Source organism: Polypterus senegalus, chromosome 7 (assembly GCF_016835505.1).
Source record: "Polypterus senegalus isolate Bchr_013 chromosome 7, ASM1683550v1, whole genome shotgun sequence".
Lineage (NCBI taxonomy): Eukaryota > Metazoa > Chordata > Cladistia > Polypteriformes > Polypteridae > Polypterus > Polypterus senegalus.
In genome coordinates, this window is record NC_053160.1 from 33145378 (window position 1) to 33172842 (window position 27465).

The following is a 27465-nucleotide window of genomic DNA, read 5'->3' on the forward strand; positions in this document are numbered from 1 at the left end:
ACAATTTCAATAAACTTTATATGACTAATACAAATGGGAAAGGTCTGATGAGACGAGAGCGATCGCTCTTGCATGGTTCAAAATTAGAATACGCTCACATAGTATTAAGCCTATGGTAAGGTATGTAAACATTATGTACAAGTTATTAGTGTTATATGCAGTTGCATTTGCTTTATACCCAAATGGAAAACCAGGCTTTGCTTTGTATGAATATGTGTGCTATTAACGTTCTTTATTTTCCGTGAGAAATCGAAATCGATCGCTTTAATACGGTTTAAAAATGCACGAGGATGGTATTAGGACAATGAAAAGGTACATAAACGTCTCGTACAAGTTATTACTGATACACATAAACAAAAAAACAGTTATTGCTTTGCGTGAATATGTGTACTAGCAACGAGCTTTACTTTTGATGAGAAGTCAACACCGATCGTACGAATGCGGTTTAAAAATGCGAGAGGGTGTATTAAGCGCAATAACTGGTAAACATAAACAGAAAAGCAGTTAGTTACTACTATGTGTCAATATGTGCACTCGATACGTTCTTTACACTCCGTGACAGATTAGCATGTCTTCCAGTCTCTTTGTTACTCGGTAGTTTATTTATTTTTAGGGAGTTTCATTGCACATTGGTTGTAATATAAAGCAGTACTGTGAAGGCTATTAGAGGTACGTTTCATTCTAGGTACGTACTAGCTCGAGTCGAGATTGGGGAACTGTCATTGTGCACGTTGCGACAAACAACTGGAAAGGCTTGGCTGCCAATGTGGTTTTCAAGGATTTGTCATAAACTAAGAAAAACAACAGAGATCGGCTGGTTTAACACTAGGTGCAAATGTTGGTTGAATGAAGAAGGGGCACAGGTCTGTGGCACACTGAGAAGCGTTTTATAGTAGATGGCAGCTGTAGTACCACCGCAACAAGCTGCGTTTACACTGGAAAGCACAAGGCTGATCTTGGCTGCTTATTCACGGCAACTTCTTGGCGCCCCAGTTACAGGTTCGCTTCGATCAGTCCGCTACACTCCCATTCGCCCAGCTGCATGGTAACAGGAGGACGCAAAACTTAAAACTGTATACACGCATTTTCTTCACTGAACAGTGATGATTCAAAAGAGAAACATTCCACATTTTGACTGCAGGAACTCGAGTACAGTAGTCGGATTCACCTCCAAATCGACACCGGACTACTGTTGTATTTATCGGGCAATGTTAAGTTGTTTCTATTAATTGCCGCTGAGACACTTCTATTTTCATTTATGCTTGCATTCCCAGGGACGCCAGCTGTGAATTTCTTCGGTGCCAGCGATTGCACACAAATCTATTGTATCAGTAGATTGTACATATAACATACTATTTTCTAACGTACTGTATTTATATTATTGCGAGGGAATTATTAAGGCAATTCTTATAGTCTTCACACTCTCCAAAAGGCTGAAGTAGTAGGCTGTTTGTTCATAGCATCACGGATTGCCGTGTTTTTGCAAAACGCAATGGTAAAAACAGGAAGACACTATGTTTTAGAAGGCATGCATATATAGTATATACTATTTTCAAAGATATATGGATTTGTATCATTGAACCTGTTTAGCAATTGAAAAGATTCAGGTAGGTGATTTTTTTCCTGGTTTAATAACTGACATGTTCATTAAATGTGTTCTCAAACTTATTACAGTGCTACAGCTGTTGGCAGAAGTTGGCAAATTACAATGTTAATGTGAGGTTTTCAAATGGATGAATTCAACTTTTATTTTAATGTTTAAGTTTATTGTCATGAGCATATAGTACAATGAAATTCTTATTTACATGTCTCCTCAGAACAATAGACAATACAATACCAATAAAAGACATACATAAAGAAAAACAGCATGCAACATGCAGCTAGCTATACTAGCTATATTACCCAGCTTTGCTTCCTAAGACATTGGGTGTCAGTTATAGTGTCATCAGTTAATCAGGCGTATCAGAACCAAGTACTTTTGTGTATACAATAGTTTAGATTTGAATGTCCCTAAAGTCCAACTGTCCTACACACTACATGGTAATTTATACTGGTTCTTTGTGTGAAGGAAAAATATTTATATTTATACAACCCCAAATCAGAAAATGTTGGGACAGTATGGAAAGTGAAAAAAACAAAAAAAAAAAAAAGAAAAAGCAGTGATTCTTAAATTTGCTTTGACTTTATTTCATTGAAGTCATTACGAAGGCAAGATATTTCATGTTTTGTCTGGTCAGCTTCATTTAATTTGTTAATATACATCCATTCCTGTATAAGTATACTGTAGAGGTTTTCATTTTTTAAGATACTCAATACAATAAATAATGATTTAGTGACAAGGAAAAAGTAAAATAACTATTTTTGAAGAATTAACTAATGACTTATGACTTCCATATATGTTTTATCTCTAGATCCATGAAGATGGATAATAAAAAAAGCAGGTTATTGGCTAAATGATGGCTTTTACAGTTTGACCCAGTGCACACCATGGCGTCGTCAAATGAGGATCACAGTGCAGGCTGCCAGCTGCTTCATGATGAGATGGAAGGCATCTGTGTGCTTCCAGAAATAGCCAGTGTAAAACCAGAGCATCAGATGGCAGATGATGGAAACCCCCAAAATGTGGCGATGGGCATTAAATTCATTTTGCCCAACCGCTTTGACATGAATGTCTGTTCCCGGTTTGTAAAGTCACTTAATGAAGAAGACAGTAAAAACATTCAAGACCAGGTCAACTCAGATTTGGAAGTAGCGTCTGTGCTGTTTAAAGGTATGTTAAATATAAGGAACTTTCATAACAAAAGTGTGCACAGTGTTCAGTGACAGATTTTCAACCAGTGCTAGTAATGAAGTGTAGTACAATTTCTAATTCTAATTTTCTTGCAACTATCAATTGCGAAGACTTCTGAATGTCAGAATCAATGAAATGCCAAGGTACGTGCCGACGGAAGCAGATCACTTTAAACCTGAATAGCATGTTTCTTCATTAAATGACAGCCAAACAGAAATGAGATGTGAAACAAGCTAACAGATGACCAACTAAATTGGGGCTTCAAACTCCAGCCAGTTTATTAATGAGAAGCTGATTCTTGCTGTTAATTAAACCTGCTATTTAAGTCCATGACCTGTTGCTGCTCTGATATGCCACGGTAAACATTTCCAAAACTGTTGACTTTCTGTTTTTTCTAAGAACACTGTCAAAATGTTTTAGCGACTTCAGAGATCAACCTTAGTGAGACCTTCACCTTTCTTTATTTTCAGATATTGTGTGATGGGCACAGGTTAGGTGGTCGTGTTTTGGCTTGCATTGTGTCTCATTATTTGTTTGGCTGCTAATTAATGAAACAAGAAACAATTCGGCGGTCTGAGTCAAGTCAATTAAAATTAAGGCAAAAGAAGTTCTTTAGCAGCATAAACAGCTCACTTATTCAGAAGATGGTTAAAATGAAAACCTGCAGCCACTTGTGGCCCTCCAGGACTGGAGCTGGACACCCCTGTGCTAGAGATTTTGATTTATTATGGTATTAACAGTGTTAGTATTACATTTCCAAAGAAAATGCTTTTCAATATCAGCATTAAAAAGCCTTACTGCTTGTTAGCTCAAGGGTTTTGTGATTTTCTTTAGTGATATTCCTTCGCAATTAGAAGTGGCATGATAAAAGTACACCTTTTATTTTGTAAGAAATAAAAAGCCAATAGCTTGAAAGGTTTGTTGTTTTCAGACAAACATCTCATATTTGTAAATTTTATTTGTTATATCACATGGCTTTTTTGAATAAGTGAAATAATTCACGAGGAAAATTGATCTTAATCTGCAAGGATTACTTCATTTGCAGAAAAGAACAAGGACAGTTTATAACATATATAATATGACGAGTTTTACTGTTGAGCTCAATTAAAATAGCAAAAGTTAAATTTAGCTTACTAAAATTAATCTTCTTGTGTAAACAACAGATAAATATGGTTTGAGATATTAAGATTATCTATGGTTATAATTTTATGTCAAAAAGAGTGAATTTTTCCTTGAAAGAATGACAGGGTGTGTGTTATCTGAGTTCTTAAGACTTGAGTACGTTAATTAGTACAGTATTCATTAAAATTAAAATATTCTATTAAGGGAGGGCGCTAATGAAGATATTGCTGTGCCCATTTTTTATTTAAACAATTAAATAAATAATAAATTAAATGCTTTGTGACAGATAGGGGGCGCTGTCGTCCCCTTGAACCCTCAGACCAGACACCAGATAAAAGTCCAAAATGTTGACTTTTTATTATAATCAAGTGCACAAAGCACCCTCCACTCTACAATACTCATATACACAAATATAATTATCAGTCACAATCCTCCACTCCCAGACGTGTTGTCCCCTTCCTCCCAACTCAGCTCAACGCTCTGAGGTTTCCCACAATCATTTATAGTCCTCGACCCGGAAGTGCTTCTGATCCTCCCAGTCCATGTGATTCTTAGCACTTCCCGGTCAGATCAAAACTCCTCTTCTCCTCAGCTTGGAAGTATATAATCTCTTCCGTTTCTTTTATTGTGAATTGCTTCCGGGCTATATTGATAGTACAAGTCCCTGGGCCTCCCTGCAGCATCCCCTGGCGGCGCCCACGGTATCCAGCAGGGCTGTGAAGAAAGACTCCAAGGTCCATAATGCCCTGCTGGAATTCGGGGCACCTCCATGTTGCCAGGAGGGCTCCATCTGTCCACGTGGGGATATTGGCCGGGATGAACGGCCGGCCATATTCCACAGCTTGTATATAGTACGTCCTGTATAGGCATATCTAAACAGTTTTTATCTCTCACTGTGTAAATTAAGGTCACCTCAGCTTTTTCCCCTTTGTTCAATAATATACAACTGCAGGACTGCACAGACGTACACCACCACATGCCTACACCAACAGTTTTAGGACTGAAGTTAAAGTTAAGGTTTAGTATGGGTAACATTTTGTATAATTGGTTAATAATTGGTTAATATTAGGTTTTCAAGAAGTAGAAGGAAGGAAACAGTATTCAAATAAATTGTTAGTTTTGTTGCACTAAAAAATAAGGATACATTGCTTTCTTTTTTCAGCGGAATGCAATATTCAAACTTCTCAGTCCCCAGGGATACAAGTGAGACATGTTTATACTCCTTCAACAACAAAGCATTTTTCTCCAATCAAGCAGTCAACAACTTTGACTAACAAACATCGTGGCAATGAAGTATCTTCTACACCCTTACTTGTACATTGTAAGTTCCTCTTTATATAGGAAAAAGGTTATGCAATTTTATAATGAGGAGACTTTAGATGATAATAATTGTTCTAAATAATGTAATAATAATTAAAACATTCCAGCATAAATGAAAAATACAACTGAACATAGCTCTACTCACTTTTAAGTTCGAAACTTAACAGTTCTCTTGTTCATCTGTGACAACTGTATGGCTGTTTCTAATATTGTCAGGTTAATGAATGACTCTTTTAGCTGGACTGTTCTTCCTTTAAATTCTTACACATTAAATACTGCAGTGCCTGTTGTTATTGTTTTTTTGGTTTTTTTTTTCAAAAAACAACCAATAAAGTCTGAGATCTGAGGTGATTTCTTTCAAAGAACCTATCTTTTCGTCTAGTCCACTCTCGTGCATAAGCAGACCATACTGTATTTATACATTTATAAAATGTTTCCTTTGTGTTTTGTTTTTGGCTGTTTAAAGACGCATAAAAACAAATTCACATTTAAGTATTTTTAATTGATGGGGATTCTTTTTGATTTTGAACTGATAGTATGCCTTACGTTTTCTCCTGATTGCAGAAATATTCTAAATATATAAGCTTCATCTGAAATGAATTTATATTAGTAATGACATATAAAGATTTAACTAGCCATGTTTACTATGCATCACACATATCAAGTAGTTGTTTGTGACTGCTTTTATGATGTCTAAACAGAGGAGCCTTGACTTTCTTTCAGCTTTGTCAATTCATCAGCTAGCTGCTCAAGGGGAGATGGTGTTCCTCGCCAGCCGTATTGAACAAGGTAAGGTTTAAAGTAAAGGTTAGTCTAAAGTATAATGTAAATTCAAGTCTTCAAAGAAGCTGTTACTTCAGTGTTGCTTCTTTTTATCTGTTTGAGATGTAAGTTTACTGTATATATATATATATATTTTATATATCCATCCATCCATTTTCAAACCCGCTGAATCCGAATACAGGGTCACGGGGGTCTGCTGGAGCCAATCCCAGCCAACACAGGGCACAAGGCAGGAACCAATCCTGGGCAGGGTGCCAACCCACCGCAGATTTTATATATATATATATATATATATATATATATATATATATATATATATATATATATATATATATAATTTTTATTATTATTTTTTTTGCAGAAGCAGTAATTAATGTACAGGATGAAGAAGGCTTCACACCACTGATGTGGGCAGCAGCTCATGGACAAATAGCTGTTGTGGAATTTTTACTTCAGAATGTAAGGAACAAGCTTATCATAATTTTAATGTTTACTCCAGTGCATATATGGCTTAGAACTGTCTTGAAAGAATTTTTGATTTGATATACTATATTAATCCCTGAAAGGAAATGTAACAAAAAGATACTGTTGTGCTATATTATCAACCATGCCTACTGAAATTTGTCATACCAACTCTTCCCATATAGTTTGTCTATGACCTTGTCTACCATAAGTGATTTTTCCTCTTGCAGCCGTGCCCTGCACTCTCGTTTGCATGGATGTTGTAATTGTATAGCAGGGACATTAATCTATTTTGCCTTTCTGGCGGTATATATAATCAAATCTACTGTATATTTAATCATTTTGTGAAATTATTGCCAGTGTTCTTTTTTTCTGGATTATGTGTTTCTTGTGTTGTGTGTGATAGGCTGAGTTAAGTAGGTCTGAGAATGTTATGTTACGTTGTTTCATGTCACATCGTATTACATCACATCTTCAAGCAATTCTATATGACAAAAATATAATGATTCTATTACAAAAGCGGGAAGAGTTTGTTTTCCTATTTTTAACCAGTGATTTGCAACCCAAACATAGGTAAGCATTTCATGAAGAGCACTGTCAGATTGCTCTTTTTTTAGAAAAATATAAACATCTCTTTCTCTAATTTTGAAACCGATTGAAGAGCCGATTTAAAGAAAGTTGTACTTTCAAAGTAAAACTAATGAGCTTTTTCCCTTAACAAACTGCTAAGGACTAACTTCTTGCAATCATACATGTAGTAGGCGCGTTTTGATGGAACAAGCTTCATTACTCCTTAAGTTAGGTATATCTTATATGCAAATAATGACACTTTACCTGGTAGGTTTCTCAAAAGCAGTACTGATGCTTTATTTAGCTCCCCCAGTTATACCCTTTCCTATAATTCTGTGTGTCACATTATTTAGTAAAAACAATTTAAACTTTTAGATTTCAGCCTAGTAACATTATACAAAGTTATTGTCTGTTTTAACTGCATTTTTATCACTCTTTAATTTAATTGTTTTTTTATCAATATGCTGCTGCTGGAGTATGTCATTTTCCCCTGGGATTAATAAAGTATCTATCTATCTATCTGTCTATCTATCTACAGTGGTGTGAAAAATTATTTGCCCCCTTCCTGATTTCTTATTCTTTTGCATGTTTGTCACACAAAATGTTTCTGATCATCAAACACATTTAACCATTAGTCAAATATAACACAAGTAAACACAAAATGCAGTTTTTAAATGATGGTTTTTATTATTTAGGGAAAAAAATCCAAACCTACATGGCCCTGTGTGAAAAAGTAATTGCCCCCTGAACCTAATAACTGGTTGGGCCACCCTTAGCAGCAATAACTGCAATCAAGCGTTTGCGATAACTTGCAATGAGTCTTTTACAGCTCTGGAGGAATTTTGGCCCACTCATCTTTGCAGAATTGTTGTAATTCAGCTTTATTTGAGGGTTTTCTAGCATGAACCGCCTTTTTAAGGTCATGCCATAGCATCTCAATTGGATTCAGGTCAGGACTTTGACTAGGCCACTCCAAAGTCTTCATTTTGTTTTTCTTCAGCCATTCAGAGGTGGATTTGCTGGTGTGTTTTGGGTCATTGTCCTGTTGCAGCACCCAAGATCACTTCAGCTTGAGTTGACGAACAGATGGCCGGACATTCTCCTTCAGGATTTTTTGGTAGACAGTAGAATTCATGGTTCCATCTATCACAGCAAGTATTCCAGGTCCTGAAGCAGCAAAACAACCCCAGACCATCACACTACCACCACCATATTTTACTGTTGGTATGATGTTCTTTTTCTGAAATGCTGTGTTCCTTTTACGCCAGATGTAACGGGACATTTGCCTTCCAAAAGTTCAACTTTTGTCTCATCAGTCCACAAGGTATTTTCCCAAAAGTCTTGGCAATCATTGAGATGTTTCTTAGCAAAATTGAGACGAGCCCTAATGTTTTTTGCTTAACAGTGGTTTGCGCCTTGGAAATCTGCCATGCAGGCCGTTTTGCCCAGTCTCTTTCTTATGGTGGAGTCGTGAACACTGACCTTAATTGAGGCAAGTGAGGCCTGCAGTTCTTTAGACGTTGTCCTGGGGTCTTTGTGACCTCTCGGATGAGTCATCTCTGCGCTCTTGGGGTAATTTTGGTTGGCCGGCCACTCCTGGGAAGGTTCACCACTGTTCCATGTTTTTGCCATTTGTGGATAATGGCTCTCACTGTGGTTCGCTGGAGTCCCAAAGCTTTAGAAATGGCTTTATAACCTTTACCAGACTGATAGATCTCAATTACTTCTGTTCTCATTTGTTCCTGAATTTCTTTGGATCTTGGCATGATGTCTAGCTTTTGAGGTGCTTTTGGTCTACTTCTCTGTGTCAGGCAGCTCCTATTTAAGTGATTTCTTGATTGAAACAGGTGTGGCAGTAATCAGGCCTGGGGGTGGCTACGGAAATTGAACTCAGGTGTGATATACCACAGTTAGGTTATTTTTAACAAGGGGCAATTACTTTTTCACACAGGGCCATGTAGGTTTGGATTTTTTCTCCCTAAATAATAAAACCATCATTTAAAAACTGCATTTTGTGTTTACTTGTGTTATATTTGACTAATGGTTAAATGTGTTTGATGATCAGAAACATTTTGTGTGACAAACATGCAAAAGAATAAGAAATCAGGAAGGGGGCAAATAGTTTTTCACACCACTGTATCTATCTATCTATCTATCTATTAGGATGTTCTATGTAGTTCAAGCTTGTGTCTCCATTCCTGTGAAGATGAACCTGCTTGATTTCTAAACATCCACAGTGACTATTAACCTCTAATTAGATTGTCAATGCTATTTATCATTATTCTTACCCTTAGGGAGCTGATCCTACCATTCTTGCAAAAGGAAGAGAGAGTGCGTTGTCACTTGCCTGCAGTAAAGGATATACTGATATTGTGAAGATGCTAGTAGAATGTGGAGTGGATGTCAATGAATATGACTGGGTAAAGCTTCACTTTACACTAATATACTTTAGGAAACCATTTTTTAACAAACACCAGCAATAGCATAATGTTATTCCTTCATTCATTTTAAAATTTTTCAATTTAATAATTGTAGATAAGCAGCTACCCTATATAAAAATGGGAGTAGCTATGGATGAAGAAGAAGAAAAAGAATACAATATAATTTTTGCATTTCTTTGTACCTGTATAGTATGTTTGTTTGTAATAGCTGCTTACAGGCTTACTGACAATTTATTTGCTACCTGAAAATTATTTAAACTGAAAAAGGGAAATTTCAAATATTTTAGAACATAGATAAAATTAAAACAATGTGCTTTGTAGATATGTTAATATACATTTTATAATTTTTTTATCCATTTTTATTGTATTTAAAATTAACTGAATACTTGTATTTGTTCCTGCCTTGCATCCTGTGTTGGCTGGGATTGGCTCCAGCAGACCCCCGTGACCCTGTGTTAGGATATTGCGGGTTAGATAATGGATGGATGGACGGATGAATACTTGTACTTTTGTTGTTGAATGAAAAGTACATTTAGATTTTAATCATAACTTTTACTTGTTACCAGAATGGAGGCACTCCTTTGCTGTATGCTGTTCATGGAAATCAGGTTCGGTGCGTGGAAATCCTTTTGGGTAAGATTTTTGAGAAACTAGCAGAAACCTGCCTGTTTATTCTAATTTCTGTACTTCTGTAAATGAAATGTGTTTATATTATTATCATGCAGAAAATGGAGCGGATCCAACCATTGAAACTGATTCAGGATTCAATGCGATGGACATGGCAGTAGCAATGGGACATAAAAATGGTAATTACTAAAATTGTGGAAGTAACTTTAATCATAATGTTTATTAAATTAAAAAATGCCCTGTTTCATCTGATTCGTTGCTTGGCTTGCTGTATCTGTTGACTTAAAAAAAAGCACACATGGAGACAGAGGGGGAATGTAGAAATGCCACACAGATAGTGCCAGGAAACAGACCCAGGGCTCTTGGTCCATGTGGCAGCCCTATGTTAATCTCTGTGAAACTACACTGCTCCTACAATACAAACAGTATATGCAATACAAAACTGATATATAACAGAGGTCTTTTAGAAACTACTTTAGTTTGTCACTTTCTGTGAGTAATGTGGTATATTGTAGAAGGTTCACAACTTAGTAATTTTGCATGGTGGTTGGATGAGATTGCAGTATGCAGAAACACCCCTGCTTTCCATGACAGAAATTATTTAAAATATGCCCACTTAAGGCAGTGATTTTGGGTCATCGCCTTCATTTACATAATCTTACCGAGCTGGAGGCACATTTCAGTGAAGACAGTCGTGCAATGTGACATGTCCAGCAGCTCACTTCAACTAGACCAGTGGTGGTGAACCTATGGCACGCGTGCCAAAGGGGGCACTCAGAGCCCTCTCAGTGGGCACGCGCGCCGTCGCCCGAGCACAGAGTTTGTTACTATAAAGCCAGAGGAATGCAGGGCCGGGCTGCTTCCCTCACCGCTCCCCCTCTTAACGCGCGCCGGAGGACATTTCTCACATCACCCGCCCCTCTGCCCAGCAGCCCAATGGGAGCGCTTCCTTCCTCTCCTGTCTGGGGTAAGGCGGGCGGCACACATGCTGCTTGAGGGTGCGGCACGGACTGCAGCCTTTTGAGCCTGTGATTCTCGTGGTGGGGTTGGAGGGGATGTGGTATAGCGGGTCCACAGCTCAAAATTGAAAAGGCCAGTTTTAACAGATAATTGCCGCACTCGCGGCTTAAAGGGGGTTATGGTAGAGTGGCCGGAGCGGTTTCCGGGAGCTTTGTGATGCGGGCAGTCCTTGCTTAAGCGCACAGGTGAGGAGTCGTCCGCATCTGTAATTATTGCCGGGAGTTGCTAATCGCCACACCTGATCCACGACCCCGTAATATATAATGGAAGCTTTGGGGGCGGAGCTTAATAGGGAAGACCTGCGTGAAACACTTGAGAGGATCGAAGGGATGACAAAGGACAGCACAGTTAGTTATGAAAATGAAATCCTTAAAGTGTGGAATTCTCTGCCAAATAATCTTAAGTCAATGAAGGCACTTGAGATTGCTTTCCTTACTTTGTTTGGAGCATCTTATGCTTGTGCGCAGCTGTTTTCAGCTTTGAATTAAATCAAATCTGACACCAGAAACAGACTAACAGATGACCTGAGTGCTGCATGTGTTGCTCTCAAACTTACAAAGTATGAGCCAAGGTTAGACAAATTATCAGCATGCATACAACAGCAAAAAGCACATTAATTGTTCAAAAGCATACCGAATGCAAACTTTTACCTTTCAACAAAAAGTTTTTGTATCATTGAAAACTCTATTATGTTTTTCTTTTAAGACAAAAGATGTTAATGTATGAGTTGCTTTTCTAAACTAAAAGCTCAGTAGATAGACAGACAGACAGAGCATCAGTATTGGCAGTCCAGTCCAATTTACTATCCAGCTGCACTCCCAGGTATTTATAGATCTGTACCCTCTGCACACACTCACCTCTGATGATCACGGGGTCCATGAGGGGCCTGGGCCTCCTAAAATCCACCACCAGCTCCTTGGTTATGCTGGTGTTCAGTTTTAGGTGGTATTCAGGTTAAATTGCCATGTTGGCACTTTGCGATAAATAAGTGGGTTTTGGATTGCAGTTTGGGCACTGGGTTTCTAAATGGTTCGCCATCACTGAACTAGACCATGAGTTGCACTGACAAATCTAAATAGGTTTGATTTTGTATTTAGCCACAGGGCCATGCTCTGTATGCATGAGAGCTGACAACCAATGAATTCATTGACGAAGAATAAGGAACAAGTGGGTCTTGGAGCTTACAAACTGATGAGAAGTTTGTCATCCTGATGACTAGTGTTTACATAAAATGACAGAATGGGAAAAAAAGGGCAGGGATTGCACTGGTACTTGCTGTAGCTGTTAACTCTTCATACAGCACCTCATCTGTCAGGCAGCACATTATTGGCTGTCACAAAAAGGGGCAAGCATGACTGTGCTGGATGGCCAGCACACAGCTGGTAAAGGTGACATCCCCAGCAATATTCAGTCATGTCATTTGGCACGGTCCAGCGTTGAGATTAGAGACTGCATTCGACAAGTCTGGCATATAATGTTCGTGAAAAGTGACATCAGGTTAAGGAGAGCAACTAGCTTTATCATTTTAGTTGATTGTGCTGTTATCCTTTCATTATACTTTACATCAGATAAACACATTACATTGATTTCTGTCATTACCCATAGTTTGTTATACATTGCAGATACTGTTTGTACACTGGCGTCTAATACTGTGCAGAAGAATTACAACATAATATTAAACTCTCCATTCATTGTAGCAGGAAACACACACACACACACACACACAAACTTCACTCAGTGTCATCAGACTAATTTGGCACTGTTAGCTTTCTTGACATGCATGTCTTTGTAATGTGGAAACAATTCTGGAAGACCTGGAGATAAACACAAACATTTGGAGAAAAGGTGAACTGCCACTGAAGATAGCATCCAGGCCAGAATCTGAACTGTTTTTTTGGTATTGTTAACCACAATGTCAATGTGCTGCAGAGTATTAAACCTCCAGGTATAAATTAGAGGCAATGTATGTTATGAAAAAAATATAAATTCAATAGCGTACCACATATTTTATTTGACTAACTAATTTCAGACATGTGTATTCTTTGGTTTTTATGTTGGTTAGGTTCTTCTTCTTTCACTTCATCTTTTCCCATTTCTTTATGGGGTTGAGGTATCTGAACCACCTTCTACATACAGTTGAGCCCAGTATCTCCTTCCCTGTCAGACCCTTTTGCTTCAGATCCCCTTTTACTTTATCCATCCACCTCCGCTTTGGCCTCCTTCACTATCTCTTCCCATGTACTTGCTTAGATATCTCTCACACTTTTGTTGTGCCTCTGACGTCTTATTTATCTTTTTTGTATCTCCACACGTCCATTTCAACATTCTCATTTACATCTAACTTCTTCTCCTGCACCTCCTTTACTGCCCATGTCTTAGCTCCATACATCATTGCTGGTCTTACCACTGTCTTAAAAAAACATATCTTTAGCCTTCACCTTAATTCTTCAATTGCACAAAACTCCTGATACCTTCTTTCAACTGTTTCATTCACGCTGCACTCTTTAGGTTGTCTCTGCATCTAATTATACATCTTGGGTTACCACTGATCCTAATTATCTAAACCTAGCCTGCAGGGAGAGCTATTGAAGAGTGGATAACTTGTGAATCCTGATCATCATTAAATTTCAAATATTCTGCCTCATTTCTATTTATCTTCAATCGTCTATTTTTTTCAAAGCCTTTCTCTATTTTTCCAACTTCCTTTTCACTTCCTCCTTTCTGGTGTTGGACATCACAGTGTCATAAGCAAAAATCATCCACCGGTAGATTGGTCTTTTATCCAATGAGTCAGTACATCTTTAACCAAATCAAAGAGATAAGGATTTAAAGAAGATTCCTGGTCCAGACATACTCTAACTGGGATCTGGTCTGTTACCCCAACAGTGTTTTTAAACCAAGTCCTCACTTCTTCATACATATCCTGGAGAATCCTTGTATATTTCTCTAGTACTCCTTTCTCTGTCATTCATCTTAACTGATAAACATAGCACTCTATCATGAGCCTTCTCTAAGTCAATAAACACTATATGCAGACCTTTCTGCTTTTCTTGATGCTTCTGTATGAACTGTTGCAATGCAAAGACTTCATCAGTTATTCCTCTCTATGGCATAAAACCAAACTGCTCTGGGGGTCTCTTACCTAATCCTTCTCTCTATAATCCTTTTCCATTGCCCCCTATTATTTCCACAATTCTGCATATCTCCTTATAAATGGGTACAACCACACTGTTCCTCAACTCTTCCGGTATTCTCTCCTATTCATAGATCTTCTTCATTAGATCCCACAACATATTTACTCCCTCTTTCAATAAACTCTTCCACACTTCTGCTGCTATTTCATTCAATCCTGTTGTCTTTCCATTCTTCATTCTTTCCAGTGTCTCCTTTATTTCCTCTCTTCCTTATTCTTGATACTAGCCCTTCATTTGGGACTCCATCTTGACTGAAACCCTTTCCAACCTTGTTCCTAACTTTCACTATACTAAAAACTATTCTCTGTCCCTCTTTTGTCTCCAGTTTTTCATTCATCTCCTCCAAAGCTTGCGCCTTGGTTCTTTCCACTGCCTTCTTTGCCTCCTTATTTATCTACCTATGCTTTTTTTGTCTTCCTCCCTTCTTGATTGGTACCATGTCTTTGCCTTTATCACATCATCATCTACTCTGAATATTCTGTTATTCTTCTCCTACCATTCCTCCACACTCTAAAATGCACTTCATTTAAAACTTTCTCTCTACACCTGTTCCTAAGCCCTTCCTATTTTAATCTCCACCGCTTCTCCACTATGGAGATACAGTAGTACATAAGAAAATGAGAATAAAGCAAAATTACTGCAGGAGCAAATGAAAAACATGTATTTTTAGTGGATGACCTGCCAGTTAAAGTTGGGTAATTTGGATTAAAATCCTCAGCCCTTTCTAGATTTTTGCATATGAACTTACCCTCACTCTCCTTACTTTTCTATAGAATAATTTTCTAGTGTGATTTTCAGTTTGGATTTCTGTATATCCATATTCTGCCATGCTCTATTCATTTTTATGATTTTTATTTTTGTACAAGAAATGTGCTGTCGTTGTCATCCACTTGGATTTTTGTACAGCAATTGGAAAGGGTGTCCTGAATTTTTATTTCTGTTACAATTTCCTGTCACATGTCAATACGAATTAATTTATAGTTACATTTATCTATTTTTATTTATTTATTTATTTATATATATATTATATAGGATGGTTCAGATCTAATTATGCAACTTTTAATGCAATGCAGGAAAACAATACAGGACAAAAGAATTGTTTGAAATATCTTGTAATAAACAAAAATGGACTTGCATTGAATTAATTCACTGATTTTCCATGTAATGTCCCACTTGTCCTCTATTCAGTTGGATACAGGCATACATTCAACATAATGAAAATTGCATAATTAGATCTGGACCACCCTGTATTATATATATTATATTTATATTTATTTATTTATATCTAGTTACATTTTTTTTTTGTTTTTGCCAAATGTTCACGTTTTGACTTCTGTACAGTAATTAAAACTGCTTTATAATTCAGGTTTGCCAGAATCATTAATATTTTGAATCAGTGTGGCCTATGACTTGCACTCTGACTTGGTTACCACACACTTGGTTATGCCTTTTTTCTTTTTAAATAGTTCAACAGGTGATGGAAGGCCATTTGCTGAAGCTGCTGCAAGGTATCAAAGAATGACTGTGAAAATGTTGGAACTCCTGTTGTAAACTTGAATTGTACATATCAAGGTTTAATTTGGTAAATGTCTGTATTTTCTTTGGAAGAAAATCACAGTTATTTTTTACTCATGTGCATATATATATATATATATATATATATAAAAATTGGGCAACTCATTTACCATAACATCAGAATTTTCAAGATTGCTACTAAGAGTTACAGTCACTGTAGTAGAAACTAAAAACTGCCATTTTGGGTTTCTTTACCTTTTGAGGGCAAAGTGTAATACAGGTCAACTGTCACTAATCTGGCATCGTTAGGACCTGTGAGGTGCCATATTGTTGACTTTGCCAGATCACCAATGGCTGGAGTCACAATATAGTATACCCTATATCTATAACATGTTCCCTGTATTAGAGTACATCTCATTGGCATTGTAGACTTGCTCAGGTCTTAACTTTTCATCACAAACTAATTTGGCTAAGTTGCTGTTCACTGAACGTTTTTCGCCATACGCGGCACAAAACTTTAAACCATTTTGCTGCTTTAAACATTGAAACCAACTTTCACTATAATCACACTCAAAATCTAGTCCTAGTTCTTCATGAAAAAATTTGCACTTGGTTCCTTCACCAGATCTCTACATAGCTCAACACCTTCACTTTCGCGGAGCTTAGACCATGTTATCAGCACTTCACCAGTTTTGAACGTTATTCATCTTTCATCATTTCTTTTGTTTGATCTACTGTTAACAAAGAACTAGAGCAATTTTTCTTTGTTTCTTCATGACATACACTGACAAAATGCCAGTATTTTATAATTCATGCAAGCTTCTAACAGACACACCGCTGTCTAGATTTTTCAGGTGTTCAACTTTATATGTTATGGACAATGTGGTTTTTTCACTTTACACCACAAGAATCAGTTCATGTCTTGGAACCATGGCTGGGGCTGACTGTGAGTGGGTTGTAATAATAAATGCAAAAAAACAAATAGGAGTGGTTTGCACGAACAGCTGATGCTGCATCCAATGCAACCAAAACAGTAGTGGCAGGTCAGTGTGCCAATCCATGAAATTTGAAATTACGCTTGCACAAATTATGTTCGTATTAGTGGTGGTACTGGATTACCAATGGCCAGATTAGTGATGGTCGCCGATCTGTATCAGATACTGTCAATAAGTTCTATAAAGGGCCGCAATGTGGTGCTGGTGTGGTTGCAATGTGTCGATGCATGTGTGCTACATAGAATGGTCTAATGACTCTGTCTGTAGTTCCCTTATGAACTGAAGGTGTCGTGCCAGTTAAACTAGTCGATTCCATTTTAGTGCAATGGTCAGATCATTCAAATGATCTTAAAATATCTCCATCCTAAAATAATTTATAATATTGATACATAAGGGAAAATTAATTGTATGTCACAGTTTCTATTTTAATAGAATGCATTGTTTTATATCCATACAAATACAGTAACTCCAGATCTACAAATGAAGCTAAAAACACAGCACTGTCAAATGAGTTTGTAGATTGCGCACCTCCAAGTCTAGTATTCTGTGGCACACTGTTAAATGAATTACTTACACTTGTTTCCTGCACTAAAAAAGACAACAGCTGGTGCACTATGTGATCACCTTTTCTTTTTCCCAAAAAAGACACTGATTGAGACACCTTTGTGTCACTCAAGTATACTCTTTATCTCACCTTGCAGCCTGTATGTTTAATCAACAGCTCGCTCAGATATTTGCGACACAGGAACATTTTCATCGGAGACATACAAAATGGTTCAGTTTAGTGGATTAATTTAAAGAAATGTCAAAATGACAGAAACATTCATTATTATTTCTTGTAGTTAGCCATTATCAAGATCTGGTATTAGCGCAAGTTAAGCTTACAAATAAGTTTATAAATAATAAAGTAAGTGTCTTTTAATGATGAGGGAAGAGTAGCTGGAGAATAATCAAGTTAACCTCATGGTTATGAGTCCTGTTTGTAGTAAGCCTGAGCTTATTATAACAGTAGCATGTTCTTACCTTTTTTTGAGCACACATTGGTTAGTTATGGAGTACTGCTCAGTCTAGTTGTTTTAAACGTCTTCAACAACTTGTTAAAAAAAGAAAACAAAAATGAAGCTGGAGTATTTTCCCCTCGGCAACAATACTATAACTATTGACTGCTTATTATTTTTAGCAGGTGAAAAAAACATACTTTTCTCCCACAATGATGTCATATTAAAGGCTTAGTTATTTTTTTTGGAGTTGACATGCTTCATGCTCAGTGGACAGAGCATCTGCAAGAATTTCCCTGTGTTGTTTGTAATTATTGAGCGTGTGAAATTAGCTTGAAAGCACATCTAAAGCTAGTCTTGTTTTAAAAGTTCATATTTATTGATCTATATACACAGATTTTGCAGTGTTTTTTATTAAATACAGTATATGTGTGGTACTGTTATTTAAATTCACGTTGAATATTTCATATAGTTTACTACTTTTATTGTGTTATGTAATAGTAGTGACTTATTTATTTTTATTTTTGTATAGTATTTTTAGGTTGTATCCATGTGATGGTATTTCTGTCAAGTTTTCCTTAGTGCAATACAGTAAACAAAGTTTGATGAATTCAAGAAGACATTTTGTACAAATGTTGCATATGTTTATTGTGCTTATTTAGTAATTCTTGTATTTCATTTTCCTGATAACAAACACATAAGGTGATTTATCTTTTACAATGAAAACATGAAGTCCTTCCAATAAAGAGCAACTTTGTGTCCTGTTTTTGTTCTGCGTCTTTTCTATTGAAATAATGTTATTTGTACTATACATAACCACTATATATAACTACCGTTAAAGTGAGATTAATCTTGTAAAACACTTACATGTGTTGGAAATAAATGTCAATTTTTCTCCAATTTAATGAATGTGATTTTGTTTTTTTAATAAAAGTTGTAGAAAGTGGTTTTATTTCAAACAGGTGATGATGTGGCTGCAAGGTACAAACTTGTTCTTCGTCTTTCTTTCGGCTGCTCCTGAAAGTGGATCATCTTTTTCCATATCTTTCTGTCCTCTGCATCTTGTTCTGTTACATCCATCACCTGCATGTCCTCTCTCACCACATCCATAAACCTCCTCTTAGGCCTTCCTCTTTTCCTCTTGCTTAGCAGCTTTGTCATTAGCATCTTTTTACCAATATACCCAGCATCTCTCCTCTGCACATGTCCAAACCAATGCAATTTCTCCTCTTTTGCACTGTCTCTGAACCGTCCAACCTGAGCTGACCCTCTATTAATGTCTGCATTTATAATCCTGTCCATCCTTGTCACATCCAATGCAAATCTTAGCATCTTTAACTCTGCCTCTTCCATCTCTGTCTCCTGTCTTTTCATTAGTGCCGCCATCTCCAGCCCATATAACATAGCTGGTCTGAACCCCATCTTGTAGACTTTCCCTTTCACTGTTGCTGGTACCCATCTGTCACAAAGCACTCCTGATACTATCCTCCATCCACTCTACCCTGCCTGCACTCTCTTTTTCACCTCTCTTCCCCACTCTCCATTACTCTGTACTGTTGATCTCAAGTATTTAAACTAACCCACCTTTGCCAACTCTACTCCCTGCACCCTCACCATTCCACTGACCTCCCTCTCATTTACACACATGTATTCTGTCTTGTTCCTACTGACCTTCATTCCTCTCCTCTCTTGAGCATATCTCCACCTCTCCAGGGTCTCCTCGACCTGCTCCCTACTCTTGTTATAGATTACAATGTCATCCGCAAACATCATAGTCCTGTCTAATCTCGTCTGTCAACCTGTCCATCAGCACTGCAAATAAGAAAGGGCTCAGAGCCAATCCCTGTTGTAATCCCACCTCCCCCTTGAAAGCATCTGTCATTTCTACTGCAGACCTCACCACTGTCACACTTCCACTCTACAGTGATCCCTCGCTATATCACGCTTTGACTTTCGCAGCTTCACTCTATCGTGATTTTTTTCTCATACACGCTTACGTCACTACGCATGCGCTTTCTGAGAACTTTTATCTAAGCCCTACGATGGCTCGTAAACGTGTTGCTTTTTCTAAGCCTTCTGACAATAAAACTAAGCGCCGGAGGAAGATGCTTACTATCCAGGAGAAGGTGAAACTCTTGGATATGATTAAAGATGGCAATACCCTACAAAAGCCTCCTCACGCATATGAAAAGCAACTGCCTATCAAGATGTTCTTCAGCCGTGCACCCAGACACCCACTGCCTACTCCTAGTACTTCTTCACTGAAGACAACAATGCACCTGCTGAAGATACTGCACCACCTCTGAAGACTCTCCTACTGAGGTTGTGCCTTCATAGGTTAGTGTTTGTGTGCAATTAAATGTACAGTACAATAATCTACTATATAAAAGCATTTGGGATTGTCCTTCCGTCCCGTGAGTGCAAAGCGTAGCGGTATTCCGCTTATTACAGACTTACTACTTGCAGCTTGAGGTACGAAACGACGCGATGTGAGCAGAGTTCTGGTGCTCTCATTATTCTCTTGCTTTTGTGCACGATGTGCTGGAAAAATAGACAAAATTATGTCTCTGGAAATAATTAATGTTGATGGAGTACAAATGCCTCACCGCGTAGTAAATATCAGGGGAGATGGTGCTTGCTTATTCTCATCTATAGCTTATTTAGTGCATGAAACTCCGTCTTTAGCGGTACAGATTCGGGCTGACATTGTACGACTTTGGACAGGCACTTGAGGGGATAAAAAAAAACTTAGGTTTTCGGGAGATGTTATGAATGGGCACTTTGATGTTCTCATTCCCTACACTTACATGCCTGATGTACACATGGAGCGCACAAAAATTGAGGATAAAAGTCGGTCGCCTTAAAAGGCGAGTGCGTCTAGTAATATATTTGTAACGTCTAATATGTCTTATTTTCTCTTATTTTGTCTAATATATTGGGTAATACGAGTGTAATGGTGACTAAAGGGTGTTATTTCATGTCTAGAGGGCTCTAATAATATTAAAAAACTTATTTTGAAGGTCGTAAACGGGTTTTCTATACTCTGCGAAAATATTCGATTTATAAATAAAGAATCCTACTTTGCGAAAATTCATTTATCACGGTAGAGTCTGTAACGGATTAACCGTGATAAACGAGGGTTCACTGTATACCACTCTTACAAACTTCTCTGCCAATCCCAACTTCCTCATACAATACCACAACTCCTCTCTAGGCACCTTGTCATATACCTTGTGGCCTTCTCTATACTTCTCCATCAACACCCTCAGAGCAAATATCACATCTGTGGTGCTCTTTCCTGGCATGAAACCATACTGCTGCTCACTAATCATCACCTCCCTCCTTAACCTAGCTTCCACTATTCTTTCCCATAACTTCATGCTGTGGCTCATCAATTTTATTTCACTGTAGTTACATTTCTGCACATCATATTCTTAAAAATCAGTACCAGTACACTTTTTCTGTACTCCTCTGGCATCCTCTCACTTTCCAAAATTTCATTAAACAAGCTGGTTAAAAACTCCACTGCCATCTCTGCTAAACACCTCCATGCTTCCACAGGTGTGTCATCTGGACCAACAGCCTTGCCATTCTTCATCTTCTTCCTAGTGACCATGAGCCAAAATGTTATGTCTAATATGCTGTTGCTCCTCTATATGCCACTGAAACACCTAAGACCTGCTGAGGCATGGACTGTACAAGACCTCTGAAAATGCCTTGTGGTCTCTGGCTTAAGGACATTAGTAGCAGATCTATAACTCCTTTAAGTTATGAGGTGGAGCCACTGTGGATCAGACTTGTTGCTCCAAGACATTCCATAGATGCTTGATTAAATTGAGATCTGAGTAATCTAGAGGCCAGGGCAACAGTTTGAACTCTTCATCATGTTCCTTAAAACCATTGTGGAGGAGCACATTATTCCGCTTAAATATGCTATTTTCATTGCCATTGTGTTGTAAGGGTGTATCTGGTCTGCAATGATGTTTAGTTAAATGGTATGTCAAATTAACATCCACATGAATACCGAGACCCAGGGTTTCTGAGTAGAGCATTGCCCAAAGCACACCTTCTCTCCATCAGCTTATCTTCTTCCCACCGTGCATCCTGGTGCCATTTCTTTCCTCTGAAAACCATAAGAACTGATTTAGAACATCTATGTTAGGTAGAATGCCCATTTGGGACTGGTTGGTCTTTTGCCCTTAGAACCCCTGCAGATTTTGTTTAAAACGTATCTTTTTTCTTTGTTACATAGTTTAATTTATTGCTTAATCTTGATTATTTATGTTTTATATTAACTTCTTTTGATTTCATTTTGTAAAGCACTTTTTAGCTACATTGTTTGTATGAACACATGCTATATAAATTAATGCTGTTGTTGTTGTTGAAAACTATGCATGTGTACCCTGTCATCTACTGTACATGATGAAACCGTAAACAGGATTTAACATACTAGGTGACCTTCTTCCATTGATCCAAAGTCCAGTTCCAACACTTGTGTGCCCATTGTATTTGCTTTCAATGATGGTTAGGGGTTGCATTGGCACTCTGACTGACCTGCAGCTCGCTCTGACTGACCTGCAGCTAGCTATTCAGTAGAGTTTGATGCAGTGTCTGTCATGACACATTCCTCCCCTAACCATCAATACATTTTATGTGTGATTAGTAGCCCTTCTGTTTTTTTGTACCAGGTGGAATGTGTTTTGTTCACCTGTTTCATTAGTGAGTTTTGGCTGCCCAGCACACTGTAAGCAGTTCGTGGTTTTTCCTCTTTAGACCACTGTTGGTAGGTATTCACCATGGCTAACTGTTAGCACCCCACAGGCCTTGCCTTTTCAAAATTGCTCTGACCCAGTCATCTGACCATAACAAGTCAGCCCTTATAAAAGTCACTCAGGTCTTTACACTTTCCCATGTTTTTTGTATTCAACATGTTGAAATTAAGTACAGTATCTAATATTGGCTTACTGTCCAATGCTTCTCTGACCTGGATATGCACAGTTGTTACTAGATAGTCAAAATCATTTGCATCGTCTGGAAGTGGTCATAATGCTTTGGCTCATCAGTGTATACATCAATTACCTGATCAAAATAGTCTGTGCCTTCATTTCTAACAACAAGCAATTAATAGGTTATCCCTGATGGTTTGGTGTAATGTGGCCAGAAGATTGAAAACACCTGAGTAAATGAGAAAGATAAGTTATAATTGAAATGGCTACTTTCACACTAATCTTGCTGTCAAATTAATCAGGCAGCTTTCTTGTGGTTCTGCACAAGGTTTCTAAAAAGAATCTGCTGTTTTATCATTTTGGATTCCATGCCTAGAATATCAAAATTAAGTTCTCCTTAAAAGAGCAGTAGGTAGGGGTTTATGCTTTTATGATGAAGATAGGTGAACTTTATGATATTTTGGTGTTAAATTCAAAATAAGCAACATTTTCAGCAAAGAACAACAATTCCTGAAATCAACTAAAATATTCCTGGCTTGTTGGAACCTTGTCTCTAGGTCCTATCATCTAGTACAATGGCTTCTCCTGTGAGAGCCATGCTAATGATACACAGCTATGTAACTCTCATTCCCTCAGGAGGACCACATCACATTGACATTACAACCTGTATGAAGGAACAACATCTTCTTTTCAACCTGGCAAAGCTGCACCATCTTGTTATCCCAACTGGTCCGTCTATTCAGCACTGCATCTCAGTTCAGCTTGGTTCACTATCACAATATCTCAATACCTGCTTAGTTGGTATGCAATCTTGGGGTACAGCTCCCAGCTGCTTTGTCCCTTCTAAGATGCTGAACCAGAGGTGTTATACTGCCTTCCCCTTAAAAAATCTCGATGTCGAGGTTTAACACGAATTCCGTTCGCCAGGTCATTACGGGGATGCAAGGCGTCAGGTCTGCTGTGCCAGAAGCAAGGTATGTTAAGAATGATTGAGAGGTCCACCACCATTAGCACAAAATCAGTCCTCAATATCGGGGTCGTTAGTCTGTTCTATCCCACTACTAACACCAATGTAACAACCCATGGATGTGGGAGATGGAGGAATGAAAGTAGGCACTTAATGCCAATTGCTGGTAAGTGGCCCTTAAAAAAAATCTTTAGCTTCTTCAGTGCTGTTTCTGCCCACTGCTTGGACGTTCAGCACCGACATGCGCTCCAAGCTGCTTTGTCCCTTCTGGTGCTTATAAACACCGTATGGCTCTTCCTCACCAGGGGTCAGAGACGACCCATACACCACACTATTTCCCCATCTCTGCATGAGCTAACCCAAGCCAAGGGTCCAATCTGAGGCTTACCAGTGGCCAAGCACCCGAGCCAAAGGGTTTCAGCAGCTGGGAGACACGCCTGATCTAATTGATCTTTAAGTGCTACCTGCACCCCCTTTCGCACACCGAACACAAGGCTACTTTATAGCTGGCTTCTCCTGCTATTCCCACCACCACCGGAGGAGTGCGTCCCTCTGAAGTCTGGACTCAGAGGCATTACAATGCTGCATTTCAGGGTCTTGTACTTATATAATATTTTGCATTTTGTTTTTACTGTTTTGAATGGCAGCTTTGTTTTCTGTGTTGCTGCTTTAATTAGTAAATAAGGTTCTTCTATCTGTTAATAAGGCAGGTCTTGCCAATAATGTCTCTGTAATTGCTGCTGCGACTTTGTGCCCACCTACAAGATGGCAAATATGCAGTCTAAATGAAAACATTCTGAAAACCTGTAGAAACGAGCAGCAAGACTTCCTTATTTCAGAGTACAAAACATGAACACACACTGAAAAAAGTATAACATCCATTCAACTTAAAATAATTAAGGTAATGATTCACACTTAATATTTTCAACCTGAACCAATATAATTCTTTTTATCTTATTGAACCCACAATTTTTAATTTGAGGCAAATCATTTAGAGTGATTGGGTGCAATTCACTTGTTTTATACTGAAGTAAATCACTGCGGGGGTGGCACGGTGGCGCGGTGGGTAACACTGCTGCCTCGCAGTTAGGAGACCCGGGTTTGCTTCCTAGGTCCTCCCTGCGTGGAGTTTGCATGGTTTCCTCCGGGCACTCCGGTTTCCTCCCACAGTCTAAATACATGCAGGTTAGGTGTATTGGCGATTCTAAATTGTGCTTGGTGTGTGGGTGTGTGTGTGTGTGCTTGGTACGGTGGACTGGCGCCCTGCCCGGGGTTTGTTTCCTGCCTTGTGCCCTGTGTTGGCTGGGATTGGCTCCAGCAGACCCCCATGACCCTGTAGTTAGGATATAGCGGGCTGGATAATTGATGGATTGATTAAAGAATGAAGTAAATCAATTTTTTAAGTTGTTGCAATTTAAAATGCTTTATTGGTCGTTACCTGTTTTTATGCTATTAGAAATATTATGCACATGACACATTCCAATGCTGTACGTTTTACATTCATTTAAAAATCTAGTGCAAATACACAAGCATTTTGCAGTGTAAAATATATAACAAAAAATTATTAAATGTTTCTACAGCTTTCTTGAAAGTATGATTTATTACGAGGTCTTATACTTAAAATTAACATTAGAGAAACAGGGTTACTTACCAGAAATCCTCCGTTATAAAAGTCTGCTACTGAAAGTGACCACTCCACTCGGGAAAGTGTTCTTCTTGTTTGGCAGTTGGAAAGCCAGCATGCTGCAAAGTTCAACCGGAAGAACATACAAACGGCACACGAACAACCTAAAATATTAGGTTAACTGAAAGTGGACTTTTATGTTTATTCCCTCCACCATAACTTACTTTGGAACAAACATTTTTTTTTTACTTTGATTGAGATCTGAAACCAAATATTTCAAGCTACAACACTAAATGAATAATCTTAAATTTACGTTGAATGGACAACATCAATGTTATACTTTTTTCAATGCATACACAGCAGCACCAAACTAATTGTTCATTTTCTGCCAGTGGATCTGAAGTAGTGATGGTAAATTAGTCACTTTTCATTGTTTCTTTGTCTCTGATTAGATGCCTGTAGAAGAATTAAGTTTCTATGATTGATCATTATTTAACTGTGAAGGTTACTCACAATTTGCTGATGTCACAAATGCACATCAGATTGTCAATCTCTGGGTTCCTTCCAGTTACGTCATTCCAAAAGAGATTGCACTGCTGCTAACAATGGCATCGCCCTTTGCATCCACAGAGTTGAAGGGAGGGAAAGTGACCCTGCCATTTCCAGTCCCAAGACCATAAAAGCCCAGGAACCCAGAAGGAGGCATCACCTATTGACTGGAAGTGTGACGAGACGGAGCCCCTTCTATAACTTCATTTTAATCGTAATTTAACTTAATCCTGATACTCTGTATGTTCAATCTCCTCAAAATAACTATTCATGGTGGATCTAAAATCGGTACTGACCCCTACTCTCTTTTCTGTTTCTTTTTCCGGTTTCTTTGTGGTGGTGGCCTGCGCCACCACCACCTACTCAAAGCTTCATGATGCTCTAACAATGATGGATGGATTAAAAGGCAGAAGTCTACGTGACCATCATCATCATCAAGCCCTTCCGTGAGAACCCTAAATCCAAAGAGGACTGTTTCATTTATGTTAGGTAGAATGCCCAGAGGGGACTGGGCGGTCTCATGGTCTGGAATCCCTACAGATTTTATTTTTCTCCAGCCGTCTGTAGTTTTTTTGTTTTTTCTGTCCCCCCTGGCCATTGAACCTTACTCTTATTCGATGTTAATTAATGTTGATTTATTTTGTTTTCTTATTGTGTCTTTCATTTTTCTATTCTTTAATATGTAAAGCACTTTGAGCTACTGTTTGTATGAAAATGTGCTATATAAATAAATGTTGTTGTTGTTGTTCATACCTCGATCAAAGTAATCCAAGTCACCATTAGAGGCAGTACTTCTGTTGTTTAGCACATCAGTGGGTGACACTTTTGCCTGTAATTGTGCCATTTAGCTCTATTTTTCATTGAGCTTAAGAAGTGTAGATGGCACATGGGCTGGACGGGCATCCGGGCCAGGAGAGGGAGCAGACCTGGCAGGAAGGACTAGAAAGGGTGGACGGACAGTCCATTAAAAAGAAAAGATATCTCTGGGGGTTTTTCATTCCCCCAGCACACTAGATGTCCCAGGTTATCGGCGCCCAGTGGGAAGTCAGCAGGGCATGCATGAAAATGTAGTCCAGCAGAGAAGGCCTCCTGGGGTCATGGGGTACAGAAAGAGGGCGCTGCAGTGAGACAAGCTCCCTACTGTGATGGACTTCCGTGTGACCCGGAAGTACTTCGATCAAGCGATCGCCCTGGCACTGGAAGTACTCCCAGGTCTGTAATAAAAGGGACCGCACTCCCTTATCCAGGCGAGTGAGTCGCCGCTGGGAGGTAGAGAGGCAACACTTGACTGGAGGAGGGCAGTGCGGTGAAGAGAGAATTTAGAGTAAGGAGAGAAAAAACCTTGTGTTTTGTGATTTTTTTGTAACTTATAAAGGAGTGTGGTGTAATAAACCAACCTTTATTTGAACCCGGGACTGTGCTTGTGTGTTCGTGTTGGGTTTTTGGTCAGGCTGACGCCTGGGTTTTTTTTGCAAAAATGGCAAAGATTGTGCCCCAACATTTATGTTATCTTTTGACCCCTCAGATGACCACACTGGATT

General features: G+C 38.4%; 1 protein-coding gene across 3 annotated transcripts; it reads left to right on the plus strand.

Annotated features, from left to right (window-relative positions):
- The first annotated feature begins 12 nt into the window (after positions 1-12).
- ankra2 (ankyrin repeat, family A (RFXANK-like), 2) lies at positions 13-26161 on the plus strand. Of its 3 annotated transcripts, none has more exons than XM_039758453.1 (9): positions 13-120; positions 2412-2770; positions 5076-5234; positions 5957-6022; positions 6378-6475; positions 9343-9468; positions 10056-10122; positions 10215-10295; positions 26006-26161. In XM_039758453.1, the coding sequence occupies exons 2-9, from the start codon at positions 2488-2490 to the stop codon at positions 26053-26055; spliced, it is 930 nt and encodes a 309-aa protein (XP_039614387.1). In that variant the 5' UTR covers positions 13-120; positions 2412-2487; the 3' UTR covers positions 26056-26161. The 3 variants fall into 3 exon arrangements, with proteins under 3 accessions (XP_039614387.1, XP_039614385.1, XP_039614386.1); XM_039758451.1 differs by lacking the exon at positions 26006-26161 and adding an exon at positions 15797-18602; XM_039758452.1 differs by lacking the exon at positions 26006-26161 and adding an exon at positions 15797-18602 and having other exon boundaries at positions 13-115.
- Positions 26162-27465: the final 1304 nt, after the last annotated feature.